The sequence below is a fragment of the Pezoporus occidentalis genome, unplaced genomic scaffold (assembly GCF_034315485.1).
Source record: "Pezoporus occidentalis ecotype Australia unplaced genomic scaffold, CSIRO_AGI_Poc_V1 ctg40, whole genome shotgun sequence".
NCBI lineage: Eukaryota > Metazoa > Chordata > Aves > Psittaciformes > Psittacidae > Pezoporus > Pezoporus occidentalis.
In genome coordinates this window covers 5119356-5142204 of record NW_026915725.1, presented here as the reverse complement: position 1 = coordinate 5142204, position 22849 = coordinate 5119356, and the positions used below count along the sequence as shown (strand labels likewise).

Here is a 22849-nt window from a genome sequence, read left to right as displayed (position 1 = left end):
ACTTAAAACAAAATCTGATCATAACTTTTCAAGTCTACTTTAGGTATAAGGGGCTGTAAAAAAACACATATAAACCAGATGGCAATAATGCCTCCTGAATCAAAATCATGACTGTTAAAAAGTTTATCAGAGCTTGCAATACAAATGGCTCCAGCAAATTATACCAGAATCAGTCCTACCTCAGCCTTCCACTGGATGAACAGTTGATAAAGACAATCATAAAATTAGGGACACTTCTCTAACTGATAGCCTTCACAAGGAGAGTAAAGAAATTGCTAGCACTCACAAAAAAAACCTCAAATAATGCAGGACTGAAATAAGAAACTGGAGTTCAATAAAAGCCAGTGTGTAATAAAACAGATATGACTGCATAGAGTTAGAAATTGCAGACAGCTCTGCTTGATTATAAAAGTCCCACTTTTTAATTTATCCCCAAAATAAACCCAGCAAACGTGTGCAGTAACTCTTGTTTTGTTGTAAAGAATCAAACTGAAGAAAACAAGAAAGCAAATCAACTGGATTTTGATGAATACAAAGGGTTAACAGGCTTACTGCTACTTACTGTTAGCTACACAAGTTTACCAGAAAACCCATGTTGCTACATGTTTTCCACATTAGCTCTCAACTAGTAGTGTTTCCTGCTCTATCTATTCTTCTCCCTGTTGCAGTCTCAAGGATTTTCTTTAAAATGTTCTATCCTTTTTGTTACCTACTGTAAAGTCCAAATTTTGTTCCCTGCAATATCCTTGCCAAAAAACAACAGAAAAAAGAAAATTAGGTGAAGCACCCTCAGAGAATATCAGTCAAGTTTCTTATTGGACATACTGCCTTTCGTTAGCAGCACTACTCAGAAATGTTGAGTAAACCCCTTGAATCCATTGGAGATGAGGAGCTGGACGCAACCTGCTCACAGGAGCTACAGCAGAAAAGCACACTATTGGATACGAAGCCTTAAAACAGTGGCAGTTCTGGTAGAGTCTAAAAATCAGGCAACAGTTCATCATCTTTGCACACTATGCATAACATATTAAAAGGCATCACGGTTCATACAATAGCTTTCATACCAAGATATTGCTCTAAAACAAATTTTCCCAGGAAGCATCTTGAAGCAATCAGAGGGCAATGACAGAAAAACGAATCTGCTGCTTTCCCTGGCAGCTCACCCTAATAAGCATCCTTTTACAAGGCTGTACCTTGCTTTCTTTTTCTTAATCTGCTTGACGTACACTCTTAAATAATTTTGAAGTGTCTGTAGCTAAACACATTTTTAACACCCCTTTAAGACTACTAATACCAGAACTGAATTCAGTATCAGCATCAGCTGATGCTGAAAGTAGTAAGATACTATTTCTGTACTCATCAACCCAAGGCTTCTTTTAGGCCTTTCAGATATAGCATTGAACTGTGAACTGACAGCGCACTTCAGTTATATTACATCTCTTAAAACATTTTTCAGAGCCAATTGTTTTCTGGAAAGCAGTATTCGCTCCTTTTTATTTCCTCCTGTAGTCATAACCACAATGTGTGGTATAACCTGAACACCTTACTCACAGATATATAACTCTTCTTTGAGCTGTTCTAAAATACAACAAGCACAGGCTCAGTTCATTAAGTGATCCAGGACAGCCCCTATTTTCACTGTGGTCTTTCACCAACTTCCAGCTCCAATATAATTTTTAATCAGAAATAACTGCATATTTGTTTCCAAATACTTGAGGAGAACGTTGAACAGTGCCAGGTCAGACCTCTGTGGGCCTCACCAGAAATGTCCTTGTTAGCAACTACCTCCCAAGACCTATGAGACGGTTGTTAATTCTTGAGTGTTTTATGGCAATTATACAGTGCTAATTTTCCAATGAGAACATTGTACAGCTCTACAAGCTGAATGGTTCACAAAATTCTACGTAATTAAAAAACTGCTTTGACCAACCAAATTTATAATGTTTCTTCAGGAAACAGTTCCCAAAATCATACCCATGTCTTAATTGTATGAATTATATCCATACTACAGTCACATTCTGTAGATCTTCATTAGTAGAATCCCATGTCTTCTTTTCACTATTTAACCCAAAACTGATGTCAGAGTAAATTAGGTCATAATCACCCAGTTTGCTCTATTTGCCTTCCTTGATGTGAGAAGGATACTAACACTTCTGTCCCTTTCTGGCATTTCCCTATGCCACAACTGAAAGACTGAACTATGCTGAGTCCAGACTCTGTAAGTCAAGCCTCCTAAACCTTCTGAGCGCACATTCACAGGCCTGGAGGTTTAAAACCATTTCTCACAACAAAATGTTGGTCAGGCTCCTACTTAATGAACTGAGAAATAACTTATCTTCCCTAAAAGATCATCCCGCCTGTGCCAAACACAGAACTTGACTTCCCTCCCTTCATCATTAGTAATAATCTGACCATCATAGTTCAGAAAAGGGCTCAAAGATAGCCTAAAAAGACAGACCCCACATTGGATCAGCCCTCTTTGCTACTACATATACTTTATTCAATCTCACCTACCATTTTCCTGCTGAGGGTGATGCTTGCTCACAGCTGTAAATCTCACAATTTGCTTGCCTGAACCCTAACCCGTCCCTGATTCCCTTTCTTATTGTTTTCTTTGACACATCCCTATCTGTTTCTCATTTGGGATTTTTACCATAATTACCACAGATTTTTAACTCAACTACTGGTCTTGCCTTGCCCTATAGTTAGATGCAACTTTGCTTGCTTCCCTACTCAAATCCTGTATCCTACTGTTACTGCTTTCCTGCCTTGGTTTCATCAAATCCTCAGCTTCTGCACTTTGTTCACTTCATTCCAATTCACTTCTAACACCGCCCTAGACATCTGCCCCAGTGACTTAAGCCCTGGGTTATCATCCTTGATATGGTAAATGGATTACTGCATAACATTCTAAACTTTATATGAAAGTTCACATCAGAGGGAACAGTAATATCAGTAAGTTGGACCAATATTTATATGTGCAGTATCTATATCTGTCAGATACATCAGCGATAGCTTTGTTTTTATTACATATCCATCTTAGTAATATATGAACACAAATATACAGAGATACTGTTTTTCCTGTTTATTTTTCAACATGGGTTCCAGTTTGCTCTTTTTTAAGGAAGAGTTACAGATTTGCATGTAAATGTTGTCTAAAGATGTCAGGACTCTGAGTCATCTATTTTCTCTGTTGGAAATAATGCACTAATATATTTATCAATTTTTAAAATACAGCCAATAAATACAACATTTGGTTGGAATACAAATCAGTATTTTCATATAAAATACACAGTACTATGCCTTTGATAAAACAGAAAAAAAAATGTAAATGACATTTTTATATTTCCCCACATCAGGCTGGCAAAAGATTTTTATTGGTTAATTAAAACTTTTTACTGGTACGTGACCAAAATGCGTGAACCAGGATTGTTAAGACTTATTTATTTCTTAGCTATGATGGATCTTGCTTCCTGCCATCCTTTGAGCAAAGGTTAATTTGCTGTGAGTTCATTTTCACAGGAGATGCAACATCTCAAAGACTCTCACCTAAGGTAGATCACTGAGGTCATCTCTTTTTCACTCTCTTTACCCAGTCTTTGAAAGCAAGCTGAAGTACATGAGGTCACAGCTGGCACAGACAGTGCCTCTGCATCAGGGGCCAAATGGTAAAGTTAGCCATAAAATGGCTAAAATGTCACTGAAATATAGAAGTGAGCACCAGCAATGGGCTGTTGGACACAAAGCCTTATGTCTTGTAGAGGGCCCAGGACAACCACACTGTGAAAATGAGAAGGTAAAAGTAACATCTACTACAGGTTCATCCTATGCGCACATGCACAAGAGCAATCTCTCTAGGAACAATGATAATAACCTGTTCTAGAAGTGTAAGTATTTGTAGAGCTAAGCCTAACAGAAAATTAATGCATGAAGCCTTCTATTCCATGAACTACCAAATAAGACTAGTGACAAAAGAAAAATGAAAAAAGGAAAATAGCATTTATTATGGCCTATTTTTCTAGAGAGGCAGGGCAGACTCACACTATCCAAGTCTTTTAAACCTTCACCGACCTCTGTGCATCATACAAACAGCTGAGGCATCCAACCGCACACTTCTGAATCAGATCTACATTAGATGTTGAAAGCAATTTGCATGTGCTCCTCTCTATGGTCTTTATTTCCCTCCTGGATCCAGAAATTACTCACCATTAGAAATTACTTCTGAGATCATACCATACTCAATTCTGTTCTTTTCGGTATTGTTACAAGATGAGATAATTACTGGATAATACAAGGAGTTACTTAATTTTACTTGGAGACAGTCAAAAAGAAGCATTTTCTCTATGCATCTAAGCAGAGAAAGGAAGATTTTTATAACCCTGAATGATTTTTTCCTAATGAATATATAATAACAAGTAACTACTGGGTTATTAAAAAATAGTCATTTTCAGCTACTGCACAGAACTGCCTTACATATTTATTTGAACAAGTTATCAAATACGGCAAAATATCATTTTGACTGTTCCTGTATTTATATTAACCAACAACAGAGCTTTGCCTCTCTTAGCTTAATGTCAGTTGTACTGTGCAGTTACCTTAATATATATGGGCAGTGTCATCTGAATTTTGCATTCAAAAATCATGAGAGACAAATACAAAGATGAATACAAAGATGAGTACAAAGGTCTGCCTGCATCACAGACATGCCGTCCTCTGCCACAAGCAGTCACGTCATATCCTCCTGCTCAAACTGATCAGCACTCACTTTGAAACAAACAAGTTCTTGGCCTTCGTTTCTTCTGTCAGAAGGCTATTTCTATCAGAAGGCTATAACTTTGCTCCCTTAATAATTAGAGAACTTCCTTCAAATATATACCTGACCAACTTGCTTATATTTGTTCTTATGTCCTCCTGTTTTTAATGCCTTAAATGGAATCTCCCTATTTCCCTTGCAATGACCAGTGATCTCGGTTGTCAGCCTTTGCTTTGAACAAACCAAATACCTTTTAAATTTCCTCTTTGCTCTTCATTCCTTTTATCACCCTATTATCCTATCTCACTTTGCCTGTTCCTGCCTGAATTCATCTTTCGTGAACATCACAACCAGAACTGTGTAATATTTTCTTTTCTGGACTGGAAAATTTCCACTCTCTTAACCCAGCTCTGGAGACTGTGCTTCTCTTTCTCTTCCCCTCACTCCAGCATATCCCACTGGTGGCTCACAGAATACCTCTAACTAATACACTCAAGGCTTCCTTTTCACCTGTTAATTCTTCCTGTGGGGCATGCTAATTCTCCTCTGTGCTGCTAGGTTTGTGTCATCACACCAAATGTCACCTAAGTATTCCTGCTCTTTGTGCTAACATAAATAAGTTCTTGCAGGTCCAAGACAGTGCTGCACAAGTAACACCATTCCAGGACAATCTTTTCTCCTATTGGTTCAATCTGCTGATGCCTCCATCTCAGCTGCTGGTAATTCCCACTTCCCCAGCATGCTTCCCAACCACCAGCACATGGATTTTTATTTTTTTCCCCCCTCTTTGACCTCTTTTTCCACTCTGGGATAGGTGGTTTTACTGATCATCATCTTCACAACCTGGACAGCACCACTCATGCAGCTGAAATTAAACAGGTTTAACAACTGTAGAATAAGAACAGGAGTTATTTAAGGATACTGTTTGTACTTTAGTGCATTAGACCACGTATCTTGCCAGTCTCCTCTAGCTGTTAAAAATAAATGCTGAAATACACTTTCTTAATACAACCCAGAAGAAGAATCTCTTACTTCATGACCTGCATCTGCTGCCCTGGAAATAGCTGCTACGTAATCTTGGGGGTCCAGTACAACAATTCATTTTCAAGAAGAAAGGCAGGAAGATTGTCTTCAAATGGAGGACTGAATCAAGAGTTAATTTTTCCAGACTGTCACTGCTGATAAAATCAGGTTTTCAATTACAATGCTTAGCACAGAATAGTCTGCCCAGGCAAACCTATGTTCCAATGCTGCCAAGCGATATATGCTCAGCACAGCATTTGTCAAACCATTTCCTCTGCTAAGAGTTAATGTGTCAGTCTTTAAAATGGCTTGCTCTTCTACCACCTTTCCTGATGGAAAGGTGAAAAGTGCAACTTACTACCTTTCACAAAATACCTTGTTGAGACTCTTGACTCCAAACTGACTGCCTCATGGGGAAAAACTGCTTTCTAGAAACCTAAAAAACAGTGACTGTTCTATCATAATTCTGCCTCACTGGAATAAGGAGGTCAAGCAGGGAGACAACAATCATTAAATAAAGTGTTAAAAGGTGATTGCAGCGTTAACAGCAGCTTAAACAGGCTAGAAATCCAGATGCTATTTTAAGGACTCAGGACCCAGCAAATTATTTTGTTTTATTTGAGATTACACTATCAGTTGATGATGACTGCAAGACTTTGCTGTGATAAAAGCAAAATCACTACACTTTTTTGTTACAAGAACCACCAGGCAAAGGGCAAGTTTTACATGCAGATTGATCAGGAACATGCGACTGATGCCAGAAATGTACCCAAAGAGAGGCTTTCTGGATTAACTGTACTGTAAATGCCAGTAACCAAACCCACTCGGTGGTACCAACTGCACCTCTCAGCTTTATCTCATCTTAATAAATCCCTAATTACCTTACACTGATCCTGAGGAGCATCACAGTATTTCCTTTCTTCATAGGAGCTTATTCACTATTTTCTTTCAAACATACATGTCTGTTTGCACTTGTCTAAGTACACTGTAAACACTAAAACGTACAATACCTCATCTCTTCATCAGTACCTTAGAAGAGATCTTTTGAGAATATGTTTACAACATAAAGGTCACTTGAAAGTTAACTAAAGGCATGAATAAAAAATAAAACATTTAGTCAAGCCCTTTGAGAAGATGATGTTGTCATTACCCTTTACTGTTTGAGTAAGTTCTTCAACTGCTTTTCAACACCATCGTGACACCACATGGGGAGTTTAATGGCAGCTCCTGAGTATATATAGAATCAAAGCCAATACTCAGCTTACTAACTTAACTTTCAGAAAGTTAGCACAGCAGTCAGAGATTAAGAATCATTATATACTTGGCAAACTGACCTATTTCCAAATGATGCAGTCACAGGATGACATGTACAGTGGGCGTATTTTAGCCAACAAAAGCAGCAAAGTGCCAAGAGCTGCTGAATTTCCTGTTAAGAATTAAGAGCCCCTCCACACACATTTTATGCCACAATATATGGCCCATCTTTTTGTCAGCACATGTCTTCCTTGAAAAATGAGGGTTGAAAAAAAATCACCTGGCATCATTTCTCATGAAAGGTAAGGAAATTAAAGGAAATGAAAGAAACTACAAAGTAAGAAGAGCTGATCTGAGGCTCCTGTTGGCTAACACGCTTCTAAGTAAAGTGCAATTCCAGTTATATTCTTGGTGCATGAGTAAAAGAGGAGTGTAAAAATGTAGAAGTATGTGAGACAAATGACATTTTATCTTTAGATATAATCATCCCTTATAGGTGTCATCCCTACTTGTCAATTAATCACTAGAGCATGAATATCCCAAGACAAAGCTAAAAATGGAGTCTAATTTTTCACTATATATGACTGAAACAGCCAGTACATTTCACAGAGGAAAGAAGAGGTTTGTGATCTGTTTGGTAGTTGCTTCACAAGGGCAACCTCACAGAATCCAAATGGAAATCTCTGACATTGACTGCTGCATATAGTTACAGCTTGTGCCAGCCATCAGTAGAACTATGAAGGTTTAGTAACATGACTGCAAGTGAGCACACTGCCAAGACTTACTGAGTTACCACTTTCTGGCTAAGATAACAGCAACTGAGTAAATATGATGTTCTAGTCATTGCAAACACAAATTAAAATGTATTAGCATAAACCATTTTGTGAAATGTAACTTGCTAAGCCCCTGAAACTTGGCATGTGTGATTGTATGAGTATACCCTCTCTCTTAGCTAGTACAGACTACACTAGACACGTAAACAAAGTAAAATCAGTAATTCCAGCAAATGCAATGGGCACAAGGAAACAATTACTATCTTTGGAGCTCAAAATCCATCTACTATATAGATGCACAGCTCCTGGTTTATGAAAGTCCATATCTTCCAGTACCTGAAAGTAAACTTACTGATCTGATTGTCAGCTGCTACCGTATGCAAGCTGTTCTCTCTTCTCAGTGTTGCAAGTGAAGTCATCTAATCAGCAATTTATCCAATCATCTATTTAACTGTAGTGCTTTGTCTCAGAGTAAAAGTTAAGCTCTGTGGGTCTACCAAATGTTGAAAATTAATTTTTAAATTTTTCTTTTGTGTGAATGGATCAAAAAAACTCTCAAGAGATCAATTTTACTTAGATATCTAGAGATGAAATTACTACATTCACATCTCAACCTTGCCACTTGCCCAATGAGAAAAAAGACACACTACCTGGATGTAGGCTCTGAAAGCAAAAGAAAGTTGCAGGTCTATAGCTGTTAGCAGGGAAATAAAATAAAAAAAAAAAAAAAAAAAATCAAGATTTCATCACAAAAAGGAATTTTCATTTCTTCTGTATTCACAGCTTTTGTGCACAATAATGCCACTAGACCTGTTACTTAGATTATGCCATTGCTTATGAGTTTTAACACCTAAAATCAAATGCAAACAGGAAAATGCATATAGCAGGTGGCATCCAAGTAATTCTCAGATCACATATTTAAAGAAAACTGGAAATAAAAAGGACAATCTTTTTTCAGCATGAAATCCACACTCTATTTATAGCATGTGAAACAAGTACAGTCAAGAATCAAAAAGAAGTTGCTACTGGGATCCTAACAAAATTATACAAATATTTTAAATTTATTGTTTAAATATAAAATATTTATATCCTGAAAGTCAGGAAAAAAACCAAACAAAACCTCAAAACAAAAAACCCTATCATCTAATTATTAACATCTGCATGCATTTGGTTTTCATCACTGATCTTTGAAAATAATGTCATTTTAACTGAATGAGCTTGTAAGATTGAAGTAGAGGCCATGAATGAGCTATGAAAAGATTCTTCAATTTTGTTTTTTTCCCCATTAATGTCTACAGTCGGATTTTGCTTACACTGTTAACTACAAAGGCTTCAAATATTTACTGTGGACAAAATGAAAATCAGCCCATTAGCCAACAAAACACTGTTACACCTCAGCAAAGAACAAGACAGCAAACATAATATGGCTAATTTAAACCAAAGAACAATAGTGGAGCAAGTGATGAATTACAGAATCTTTAATGTCAATTTTGATTGCACAAGGAAAGTTGCCAGAGGAGTTTAATATATTCATAGTTATAATCCCCCCCCCCCATTACAGATACATAACAACAGCCCCTACTCAACCAAACTGAGCGTGAGCCAAATTCACAAAACTGCACTTCAATCCTTGAAACTTGGCTGTCCTCATGGTGGCTGCCCAGAGTGGTGAGAAGTGCATGAAGGTTCCTAAACTACACTGCTCAGCAAACAAACAAAACTGATGACAAAAAAAATATTACAAACCATCAAGAGACCTGGACACAGCTACAGAATGAACTGTGGAGAAGGGATGGTCTAAGGAGATAGCTGGTTTCCTACGCCATGTCTGTAGTACTTAGTACTACTGGAAGAAGGGTGTTGCAACCTACTTAAATCTATGAATAAATCTATCTTGAGAACACATATTACAGCATAAATATCAGGACACTTCTGAGACACACAATTCTTGTAACCACCCTCCCATCTGTGATCCTTTTCACTCAAATTCTGTAAATGAAGAACAGTCTACAAAAGCCATTGCTGGATCATTTAATTTCATGCACTGCTTCTAGGAAGACAGCATCAAGGTTATTGCCAGATACATAAAAGCAACTTCCTATCTGAAGTTTTACTGTCGACTGGTAACATGGAAATTTTTACTAAAAAGAAATATTTCAGTTCAGTCAGTCAATGATTAAAGACATAATTTCCTAAATAAATGCTTAGCACTTGTACATAGAATTTTGAATTAAAATAAAGAAGTCCAACTGTGAGAGGTATTTTTTTCCAGTTACATTGCTGAAGAAAACACTAGTACCTATTTCGAATTACTGGGGTTGTAGACTTCTGTAAACCCACCCAGACTGAACAAGGTTTGAATTCTGGACACATCCATAACAACCTGCATCCAGAAACATTTACAAATATCTATTTCAACTTAAAATTAGTACTTGTCAAAGGCTTATCATGATTGCTCTTTTACATCTCTTATGTTGCTTAACAGCTCTTGGAAACGAACAACAAATGCAGGACAACATCAAATAGTCTCTGTGCTTTCCAAACATGTCTATATCTTTATTTACCTTCTTGTCAGCAAAATTCCCTAATATAAATGGACAGGTTTGCATATTTACCCTGAACACCAAGCTACTGCACAAATTATGAAAGAAGGGTACAGCTGGTAACACTCTGTCAAACACACTACAGGAAAAAAACCAACAACACGGACACAGCATATAAGTGAATACTTACTATTTATATGTTTCTGAACGTATGTATTCAAAAACATGAGATACGCCCAGCTGGAACTGGTCAGCAATAGGGGTAACCCAAGGATTGTTCTCTGCTTTGAAGACTTGCTTTTGACCAGTCAAATCCAAATTACCTGGAAGGGATTAAACAAAACAGCATATGGAAGAAAGTGTGAAATATGGAATATTTAAAAGAAATATCCTACTGTGAATAGAAAACTTTTCATTTGCTTCAGAGTACAACCATAATAAAAGCAAATATTTAATAAAAGCAAATATTTCAGTCTTAGTGGAGAGGAAGAGGATGACATAACAGTTCCCACCATGACGGATGCAATTCTGGCCTACTAATTTCAGTGCTACCACATATTGCTCAACAGGATTGAACTCAGCCCAGTACATAGAGTATTTATCCATTAAATTAGTTTTAAGCAGGGCTTAACAGTGCATAGGTTTTGGGCCCTCCCCACAACTTGCAAGAGTGAAAGGAGAATGACAATAGGACAGGAGCTTGCTCTGCCGAAGCTCAGCATTCAAAGCATTTGTTGATCACTGTTCCAAGCACCATGTCAACAAGCAAAGCCCAATACGCCTTTTGCCTTCCCAGTAGCCAGCATGTTGTTTGCACTGAGACCCCATCACTCATCTGTGGTTATAGTTCTCTATATTGTGAAAAACAAACAAAAAGTGTCATTCTTGCAACATGCCGGTTTTAAGTCCTCCTGCCAGCTGAATAGGTAAGATACCTATCAGGGGTTTTCTTGGGGATTTTTTTGTTCGTTTTGTAAATGTTTACCACCCATAAACAATACTGTACATGCTCTGCTGAAACTCCTCATGACTATGGATACGACAGGCTGAATTCCAGGACCATCCAGCCATTGACATAATTTCTTGAGCTCTTTCAATCAAAATAAGAAATCTGTGCTACATTTTACATTTATTTTTGTGAATTTTATGACGAAGAGAGGCCTACCCCCCCCCCCCCCCCCCCCAGCATTCTAAAGAAACAAAAAATAAATCTTTAGCTATGGGAAACAAAAGACAAAATTGCAAGGTTTTGAAGACTGACTGAGTCAAGCTGTCAGAGAAATCTGAAATCAACCTGCTGTGCTAGCTTTTAAAAACTAAAGGCACTTGTGTAAGCTGCATGAACACGCATGCTATGGGAGCTACTGCAAGCTGTGTGCTTGCTGGCCATTTCAGTTGCATGTTCCACATTACAGCTAATTCTTGACGTGCTGCTCTCCATAAAAAGGGTTAACACAATTAGTGTACAGACAGACCATTATACCGCGTGAGAAGTTGTCATGCATCTCATATCGGCCTATCAACAAGTTACCATTACCTCAGCACACTCGTCTGTCAGCTGTCTGGGGCCTGTTCTTTTGAAATAACAACAGGCAGGGAGCACTTCACCCCTCTGTCAGTCAGACAGCAATTGCCCTCGCTGCCTCATGCTTCAGTGCGCCTCGTTAGGAGCCTTGCACCCATCTCCTTTATTAAGGGACTTGGCAGCCCTGTTCTAACAAGGATCAGGAAGGAGGATTAAGTACTATGACAAAGAGGACCTAATAAGCTAGAAACTGGTGTGTCTAAATCTATGCTGGCTCAAGGCGCAGGCTCACACTGCTCGCTATTCAGTTTTCAGGCACAGGCCACCAGGGAAGCAAGCCGGCACTGTGATTAGCCATAACCCCCTGACCAGTGCTGCTATGAAGACCATGTATCACTCAGGGGCTTGCTTTGCAATTGCAAATTGGATTTTCCATTTTATTACCTGCAAAAACCCCACATACATTGCTTTCCACGACTACTGACGCTGTAAGCACTCGCTTGTAATTACAGCTCTGCAAATACTGCGTCAAGGTAAACTGATCAATCTGTGTACAACTAACAACAACAGTTAAATTTGCGGAGGCAAGCAGGGCCGCATCATGGGTCAAATTTAATACTGTTTACAGGAATAAGTCACAATTCCCAAAATCTCAATAGTCAGGGTCTCAGATGAATCCTCTCATCCTGAGCTGTGTCCAGAATGTACCACCCAGGGAACACTGCTGTGTTTCCATTGCCATGGCATGGTGAGCCCACTTCCATTCCACATACCACATGGCCCATTAAAACATCATTAATTGTAATAAATACTATTCTATTATTGCCAAAGAAATCTTACAGCAAAAAGAGGACTTCTCAAGCAAAATGAACCGTAGGTGCCTATGCTAAAGTAATCACTTCATTTCCCGGTTTTCCCCAAAGCACACTGCAGACAGGTACAGATATTACTTTTTACCTTTAGAGAGAAGAGGCAGGCAGAGGCCCTTAGAGTAAAATTAACCTAATTACAGAGGGAATTGGGGCTGGCTGTAGGACATTCAGAAGTACCAAGTCCTGGTAACATCTCAGAAACAGTATGTGCTGGGGTAACCAAACACGAGATCCCTGCATGAGCATTTCTATCCCAGTGCACCAAGACAATGCCAGCAGCATGGAAGAGATACTCAAACATGCCTGAAGCAATGGCTGGTACTAGGCTCACCGGAGGAGTGCTATATATCGACACCTTACAGATGTGTCCCTCCCCACCTCCAACTGCCTCCTGGCCTAAGATGTTTTTTATGGCAGCACTGCGCTAAGACATTCTGTTATTCCATCCCTGCAGCACTGGAGCCACGGGCCAGGGAAAAAGCCATGGCAGATGCGCCTTCATGCATATTGTCTAACAGCAACATCAGCAGAACACTATCCTCAGGGCTTTAGGAAATTTATATACTGTTCTGCTACACAGATCACATCAAATCCCTTGGATATTTTTAGTAAGCAAAATATAAAATTGCCTCTAGTAAAAATCCAGTACTGAAGATTCAATCACAAAATATATTAGGGTTGGAGATTACATTGGTCATTGCCGATTCATTCTTTCCATACACATCAGCCTATTAAAAAACCATTTATTATCTCTAAAATTTGGCATAACTAGTGGACTAAAATTGTATATCTTCATAACAGATTTAAGGATCCTGCTATTTTGCCAAACTGAAAGAGGTTACCTCTTACGCATTAACTATCAGAAGCCTCTGGTAAGAGGGGAGGAGAAGGCTGTATTTAAGACTAATCAGCACAGCCCCTTTCCTAGATCACAGAAATGTTTTTCAGATTATTTTTGGGTGCTTCTAAAATTCTTCTCATAAATAAACAAATAAATAATAAGAACTACATAGCCCAGAACCCAGGTTTAACATGCTTAAATAATCTTCTAATTTCTAAGCTTGAAGAGTATGTTTTTTTAAGCTTTCTATCTTGAACAGATTTTCAAGGAGGAAGAATGCAAAATGGACATATGCTGCAACCAGTGAGCAGACACATAAAAGAGAACAGAGTCCAGAAAAGAGCAGAGATAAAGGTGTAACAGCAGATTGCTGTGGACAGCCTGCATAGAATGACCAAAAGCCTAAAAGGAGCCAGCTGTGTGGTCCTAGAAATACCTGGTCTTGGCATTTTTGTTCCTGTCTCAGCAGCCATTGTCTCTAAAGGTGATCCTGTACCATTAAGTCTGACAGATCAGTGTGACTGACCTTCTGTGTTTAACCCATCTTAAAAACAAATTGTTCCTCCTTAAATTCAGAGCTTGAACAGCCATGGGTGGACAGAAGGGACACCTGGTGTGACAGTGCACACATCCTGCGTGATGTTAAAGGGAAAAGGCAGCTAGAGATTCACTGCACCTCTGTCAGTAAATCTTCCCTGCATTTGAGCTAAAGCATGATAGTTTATGTTTCTTGTTATTTTCTTTCAGTGCTGTTAAAATAAAAAGTGGTTTGTGTGAACATTCATATTTTGCTCAACTGCCTGTAAAGGTCAAAAAAGAGCTCATAAAAGTGAATAAAATGCTGCCTCCTGCAGTTGTGCTTGCATAAAGTGTCAGAGCCAGTGATAATGCTACCTATCATTTTGACCATGGGTGTCTCTCCAGACTTCCCAGGCTTCTGTCCATTTGATACTCACCTCTTACATGAGGTAAGTACCTCTTACAGCTAGCTATAAGCCCTTCATCCTCCTGTGATGCATGATATATGGAACATGTAATATTTACCCAATGTATGTATACTTAAGGTATAGTAAGGTATGAATAGTGTACATAAGCATTACTTCAATACAAACAAAAGAAACCAGAATGAACATAAACCTGACTTGCCCTTTCCACTTGAATGCCCTTTGGCAACACTTTAAATACTTTCAAAAATTAGAAGGTGAAATAAAGTAATTAAACAACTCTGACATTTGAGAACTGAACATTGGCATTCAGCGTAAGAAACATGATCCTAGCGGTAAAATGCCAGATCAACGATTCTTTGTAATGGTTTAAATTCATCCCTAGTGCAGCTTCATTAAAATCAATGGAAATAATTTTTAGCCTGTATATGGTTGAGTTTCACATCTGGGTCTCATTGGTAGTCTGACTTCCAGCCTACACTCCACTGCACTGTCTGAAGGACAGTCCTCCAGCTGTAACACATCCCTTTTAGCAATTCTTCTTAAGACTGCAATTTAAATGTTCTTCGCCTTTACAACACAAAGTTCTTACTCTCTGTCATACATAAGGACAGGAGGAATGAAATTTGTTCTATTTCTTTATTTAGATATAAATACCTTTGAATCCTGTTTTATTAAATGCTAAGTAAGGGTCCAATCCACTACACTAAATTTAAACTTAGGTTATATGTAAAACTACGTCTGTCCTGGCTTGTTTTAGATTTGTTTTACACTACAGGGCTTATTATTTTTATTACTTCTGTGGTATGTGCTTTGTCTCGATAGAGAGACTGGTTTAAGCATGGGAGTAGAAGAAATATCATGACTATTATGTCATAAAAATGATGCCAAAGCAAGTAATTTTGAATGATGTCTTAAAATCAATGATAAAAATGGAAATACATACTATACCACAAAGCGTTACCAAAATCAAATCATTTTTACAACGATCTTAAGCACCTGTAAGCTGTGTGTATTAGTAACATGTATCACTCCTGTAAACAAGATCATCTTGCTTTGAAGACCGCTATTACTTTTGAAGTATTAGTAACAGAAGAGTAGATCTAAACAGTAATTAGCAGTAAGACAACAGAGCGCAAAGACTGCTTGTACATAAATGAAGCGTGACTCAATCTTTTTGGAACCAGCAGAAATATTCACAAAAATATTCAGTATGATAAACAAATCTACTGCTCCATTTCATATGGCAAAAATATACATTTGCTTATTGATGAGTTTCTATGCACTAAAAGAAAATAAGTAGTAAATCCAAACCTAGACTGAAGCACCTCCAAAAGATCAATCCCAGCAACACTTCTGCTCTCCCACCTCTACATTCTTGTACTAGAGTTCTAACAGCACCACATGGAGCCATCAGCACTTCAGAGAACAACAAAAGACCTTTTGTGGTAGTTTTATGAAACAGGAAAAGGTTCAAGTCTCAGATAACAAGTCAATTTCAGTACATACAAATAAAACAAACAGATACTCCAGAGCATCCATCAGACAAGAAGCAGGTTGCAAGTCTTCCCCTGACTGCTTTCCTGACCATGCAGACAGGAACGTCTGCAGCCTCACCTGCAAGGTTAGACAGGAAGTCCTACGGTAAGGGGAAGGCTGAACAAGCAATCTGAAAGCCAAACACTGACACCTAGGCTCACTATCAGTTTTACAATTATTTTCCGGGACAGGAGTGCAGATATTGTAATAACACATATAATTCTAACAACTTCTTAGATGTAAATGAGAATTTCCAATAATGAAGTCAGAGATTAGACCCCAGCTTGAATGATCACTTGAATACATCTAACAGTAAATCTCTTTTCAGTTCAGTAACTGAGGAGTTTCACAAAGATATTTCAAGTGAAATAAGTCTGAAAAACATCAGGAGATATGGGCGCTGCCAATGGTGTCTTGTTCAAATGGTCCAGCAATGTTAAAATGAATTTTTTATTTCCATGCTGAACTGAGCTTAGTTCTCAAGCATTGATGCTTCTTCTGCCCATCAATAAGGGAGAAAAGTGACCTGTGCTTTCTTCTTATGGACTTAGTGAGGATCAGCAGCTAAGTCCCCTCTCACTTCCCTTCCACAGGTTAAATAAAGGCACTGGTGCAATCCCAGAATAGCTACTCTACTTGCTTTAACTCTTAGCAAAAGGACCACAGCTGCTGAAAATACGAAAGTAAAAGCAGACCAACTCAATCTTGAATTATTTACCCTTAACATAAAGGTGAAGTGATACAGAGCGAACTGGTATTATCTCAGCTACCACTACTACAATTCTATGGGAATAGGATTTTACTCTCCAGCACTGCTCCAACTCAACCTTTCATAGAAGAGAGTTTAAAACAAAGTGAACTTAGACCTGGGATATTTATATGGAATTCCAGCAACATAGCAAAGGTCAGCCAGAATCATTATACCAAAGTGCAAGGAAGAGTCTGGCACGAGGAGACTTCCACTCAGGAACGTGTCAAGACAAAAGATGAAGCCTGGGAAAGAGAACTGAATGGATGAAATGCTGAACAACTCCCTTAAACCACATTTCAGATTTTAAGTATAGGCAGAATATAGACCTAACCTGGCTGGGCAAGCTCACATTTCCATATTCAGGTGACTCTCTGGGAACAAGGGGAGAGCCCCAGCAATTTCTATCGTCAAACCACTCAACAAACCTGATCTTAGCAGGACAACTAGTAGAAAGAGTAAGTAATGCTAACATTCACAAATGAAAGCCTCAAAACAGGAACTTATATTCAGTGCAGCACATAAGGCAAACAACATTCTGCGAATGGTCCATACTTCCACATGACAAATTGCACCATTTCAACAGCCAAATTCCACCACACAGCCTTCAGGTACCAAGGCAACCAGCCTGGCTGATGCCGTCATGTGGGCAGCTAACAGGAATGGCAGAAGAAACAGCATTTTGACAAAAATCCAAGAAATTACTTCAAAATGTTTCCTATATTTTTCTAAAAATATTTCAAATTAAAACTCAAATTAATTTCTTCCACATTCCTAATGTAAGAGCGAGACCATTTACTAGAAGACCTACAAGTACTGGTAAGTTTCACCGATTTCATTCTCTGAAAGGTGACACGTTGCGCTGGAAATACTATTTCCCTCACTGCTCTGTGTAACAAATGTCTGCTGCTGACGGGGAACACGAGCGGCTAAACTGACAGTCACTGCTAAGTACACCCAGTGAAGAAACCAAAGAAACACACCATGCAGCAGACAGGTTTTAGAACAAAGGGAATTAACATGATGTCAAGATAGTTTAACATTAAAGACATTTTAATGGCACAGGAAATATTACAGGCTTAGAAGATCAGCATCCCAATTTATTTTGAAATATATGGCACATTTTTTTCCAACCTCAGAAACTCCCCTGGGATTCTCAATTACATGGGAACTCAACAGAGCATTATGTCTTTGAAGGGTCCAAAATCTAGTTAATTTAAAAATGAGAGTTCAACAAGGATGCACTGTACTGCTTTTGCCCCACACCTTTGAAGCTTCCATCCAAACACAGGCTGCCAAGTATTCAGAAAACCAAAACCACTTTTGAGTCCTATGAAACATGTAAAATGAACCAAATTTAACAACAAATATAACATTTGCTCAGATTGGCTCCAATTACGGTTCTCTTACCTACCACAGCTCCAACAGAACACATGAAATATTTGCTGACAGAGACATCATTATTATGCTGATGGTACTTATAATCAGGGTAAGTACAGTCAACATTAGGAGAGCCTACACACACAGAGTAGTCATCTGAGAAGCAACAGTAGGACTTGCATATTTTAAAAACTAATGTTAAGATCAAATCTGAATCTTGGGAAGAATCTTTGGCAAGAAATGCAGCAGTGTAAGGAAATGAATTCCTGTGGTGTATATCTAAGTGATGGGCTACAGAAAACATCTTTCTGTGTATAATGAAACTGCAGAGTTGTCATCTCTTCCCATACCACCTGAACTCCCATCAAGTACTTGGGAAGCAGCCTGGTCTCCAACTACATAAAAAGTGTTCGGTTTTGGTTGTGGTATTTTTGTGTTTGTTTTTTAACTTAGAATAAGCCTGAAATGAAAACCACAGTTAGAATACTCACAAATGTTCAGAGACACTTTTCTTCTATAAATAATCTGCTTGTGACCTACCTTGTTACACAGATTTTTCTATTATTCCTTAAGTAATAACTGCTACATCAGCAGTCCTAGAAAACAAGTTACTTTGTTTATCCACTGCGAAGTTTTACAAAGCTCTTTCTTACACCACCTTTGCCTTAGTTCCAAATGTAGAAACAGGCATTTTTTTTCTTTTAAAGTGCAAGGTACCAATTAGTTGTTCCAGCTCAGAGCTGGTGTCTCAAGAGCCCCAGGATGCTCAGGCTTACAACAAGCACAGCAGACCTGTATTTCTAGGTGAGCAGCATGGCGGTGTGACACAGGTAGAGTGCAGTGACAGTTTACTGAAATAAGAGAAGTTTGGCACTTACGTCAAGTATATTTAGAAAAGAAATATCTTTTGTGAAATAAGTGATTCCGATGTTTGCTCATGCCTGTTATAATTACCTAAGTAAACTCCGATTTCGATTAATATTAATTTGAACAAACAACTGCAGCAACTACTTTAAGTAATATAATATTCATTCACAAATTCTAGAGTAATTTCAAAAGCCTAAACTTTAACAGGCCTTCTTGTGAAGGAAATAAGGAGACCTTGGCATGATTTCTTGAACCTCACATTTAAAGCCCGTCTTTTGTCCACAGAAGATAATTTAGCTGTTCAAAACTAAAAAATGATGAAAGAATTACTTAGCCATTCTGCCATATAGATTTAATTTATTAAATGTTTCACCCTCCTTGAGGAGGAACATGACTATTACACCATCAAGGTATTTTTCCCTTTTTTAAAAAGCTTGAATTTTCCACTTTTCAAGTAAGTACCTACCTTCACAGTTTTGACAGTTTTTCCCTTTACCTGAGAAAATTATTTGATAAACTAGAAGAGGATTGAAGAGTTAGCTTAAAAGCTACTGTTGCCAACATTTGGTTTTGGAAAAAGAGGATGGTAATTAAAAATGCATCCTTAGAAATTACTGTTCTTCCCATAAGCATAAATATGAGTGAACTCCCTGTATGTGTGCACACACGTGTGTTGGCAGCAGGATAAAGAACACAGTCAACATTAGAATCTGGGTTTTTAAAATCACGCCATTTGTTTTCACAGCAAACCCGCTAGTTATATTTTCTGGGTGGCTATTTACATTTAGCTACAACTTTGTGAATATTCTGAATATTCCTGACTATGATAAGAAAAACTTCTACATGGCACATATGGGTACATCCAGATGACCATACAATGAACTTAAAATGCTGTAACTGATCTTACTAATTGCATCTGCCATTTTATGTGGTTCATGTTTCTACTCAGCTTTCCTTCCAAGCACTGTTCCAATTGTTAAACGGTCAGAATACACAAAGTGACAGATTTAGTGCTTCCCTGGCAATTTATATAACTGACTGCAACTCTGTTGTTGCAGTGAATCATGATTTATTTGTCTCGCAATGCGGCACATAACCTTTTAAATGCTAGGAAAAAAATGCCAGCGCCTCTTTAAAGTTTATATATGACTGCCCACCACCATTCCTCATGAATGGGCTTTGAGAGACAAATGATAAAAACAAGCTGCAAATTCCACCCACCTACTCCTGGTCATTTCCTGTGTTCATCACTCACACGTACTGTATTTACAGACAAGCACCCTCACCCAGAACACCAGTGTACTCTCCTAGTCCCTGCATTTCCTTCTAAGCAATATTTCCCTTAAATTAGCAACAGGTATTCTCTGATAAACAAAGAGGAGGAGAATACTGGTTTCCCCCCAGCCCTCTTACTGGTATTAGCCCCCAAAAAATCTCACTGATTGAAATTAAGAGCAGATGTAGCGTTTCATTTACTGGCATCTCTCTCCACTCCAAAACCAGGATCCCAAAGCCTGTCTGTGTTCTCTTCTCATACCTGACTCTCCATATTTTCTTCTGCACTTATTTCCGTTACCTTTAAAAACCAGCTTCATGTACTCTCCCCCACCGCCTTCGCCTCAGTCAAATACACTGTTTTATTCTGGTGTTTTATATTGTGCCCATGTCCATGGTAAATGAACTTCTAATGACTCATTGCTGTCCACCAGTGCCAATCAAAAGCCCTCACTGCCTTTAATTATGAAAGCGATAATGAGAGAGGAAAGACTGTTTACTTTGACTGGAACTGCAGTATCTCCAATTAATGCAAATAAGAGCTGCCCATTGAAAAGCTATTTATCCAGCATGCACAGCACAAAGTATTTGCATAGCTCTTCTTACATTATAAATCAATTTTAAAAATTTAGGAGGGAGAACTCAGACAACAGATAAAATTGGTTTTCCCTCAGATGGCAACTATTAGCAGTCCATGTATTAGGGTGCAACATTCACGTACAGCCTTTACACCGGCAGACTTAAAACTGTGCGCAAAGGCGTGCTTCTCTAAATTGCCTTAGTTTGCAGAAGGGGAAACAAGACTACAGAGATGCAAGTATATTTTTCTAATCATTCAGGAGCTTCATGCTTGCCTTTGGCCTGCTTCTACCTGATCTCAAACAAGCCCTCCAAAGCCCAGCCTTGTGCTTTGTTCACTAAAATCCATTCCCTAAGTGTTTGCCTAGATGTTTAATAAACAAGCAAGAGCATTGCTTTGCACAGTAAATACGCTTGCAAATTGCGTAAGTTACAGACTTCAGTGCAATGCTTTCTGGAACTACACCACCAAATCTAGGTTTTTAACTGTCTGAGATAGTTCTAGCACTACACATGGCATAGAGTGCAACAGAAATAACGCCAACTGATCATGAATGAAAGAGGAAGACCATAAAATTAAAAACCAGTGAATTAATACATTAAAGTACCATTTAAAGAATAGCATTTGAGTCATAAAGAACAAAGCTGACAAGTATTTAAGCTGTGCCAATACAGCTCATCCTGATCAGGTGAGGAAAAATTACAAGTCCTTTTTCTATAAGATTTTTATATTGTTCTATAAGGCAAACAAATGTTAACTAAAAGAAGAAATGCTTCCCTTGGCCATCCCAAGTTTTGAAGGTCAGTGCAAAATAAACATCATGAATTTTGTTTCAAACATTTATATTTGTTTTGGACAATGATGGTAAAACCATTTAAAGTGAATTTGCTGTTATGCTTCTAAGGCAGCAGCATGTTTAGCACATTTAATTAGCCACAGAGAGTGGTTCGACTCAGTGCAGCACTGAACTTCCACTATCCAGAAAAAGACAAAGCCATAACTTAGGAAAGTACAAAAAAGCAAATTTACATATACTACATGCTTCTGAATATTACTGCTGTTGAAAGAGACTTTATAAATAAATACAACTTTGATAAGAAGCTAAGGAAAGTATACTTGTTTCAGGGAATAAACATCTGAATTAAGAAAACAAGAGCAACTATCATCTACTGGGGGTGAGGCAGAATACTCAGCATCATATAGTCCAGTAGATTGATAAAGACAAAAAAAAGCCCATGTTGGGCAAACAAGAATCAAAACAAACATCTTCCCCCACCTCACAGGAAAAGCACTTTCCTTCGCACACAAACAAAACAGCACATACTCCAGACTCTCACATTTATGTACCCAGCTGACACAGTCTCTAATGGGTCAAAGCAAGTTCTTATGACAATAAATCGTTTTGCTTTATGATGCTAACTTCAGTCGTTATCTTTCTGAGTTTTGGGGAACTATTACTTGGAAGGTAACAGTAGAAACAAAGAAGCTTCCCTATGTAACAGTCCACAATAACATGAAATAAGGAATCAACCCTGTGTAACAGGGGTTTCAACAACAAGTAACTGATGTAACTACAGTATTCTGAATAAAAATATTTTTTAAAGATTTTCATAAGAGATTTAAGACCAAATTCTGGCTTGGGACAAACAGGGAAAACCTCTATTGAAGTTAACACCCCTCACATAAAATGGAATACTGCAATGTAAATTCAGCATATCGATACGTTTCAAAGAAAAAGTCCATAGGTTGGAGAGAAGCTATTTGTAATCACATTTAAATGACCAGTGTCACAAAATGTATCAACTAGCTCCACTGCTTTAAGTGAAAGAGCTGTCACCTCACTAAGAAAGACAGGCTACTGAAACAGAAAAACTAAAAATTCCTCTCATTTAGCTGTATTTTACTGATCGAACTTCCATTTTTACAGGATCA

The 22849-nt window shown here is 38.1% G+C and overlaps 1 protein-coding gene across 3 annotated transcripts in view; it reads right to left on the bottom strand.

Annotated features, from left to right (window-relative positions):
• The window catches only part of RSU1 (Ras suppressor protein 1), a 107726-nt gene that overhangs the window by 50863 nt on the left and 34014 nt on the right, over positions 1 to 22849 (bottom strand). For all 3 annotated transcript variants that reach the window (XM_062633720.1, XM_062633717.1, XM_062633718.1), the window contains one exon: positions 10537 to 10669. In XM_062633720.1, the coding sequence (XP_062489704.1) occupies positions 10537 to 10669 (133 nt within the window). The remainder of the gene's footprint in view (positions 1 to 10536; positions 10670 to 22849) is intronic.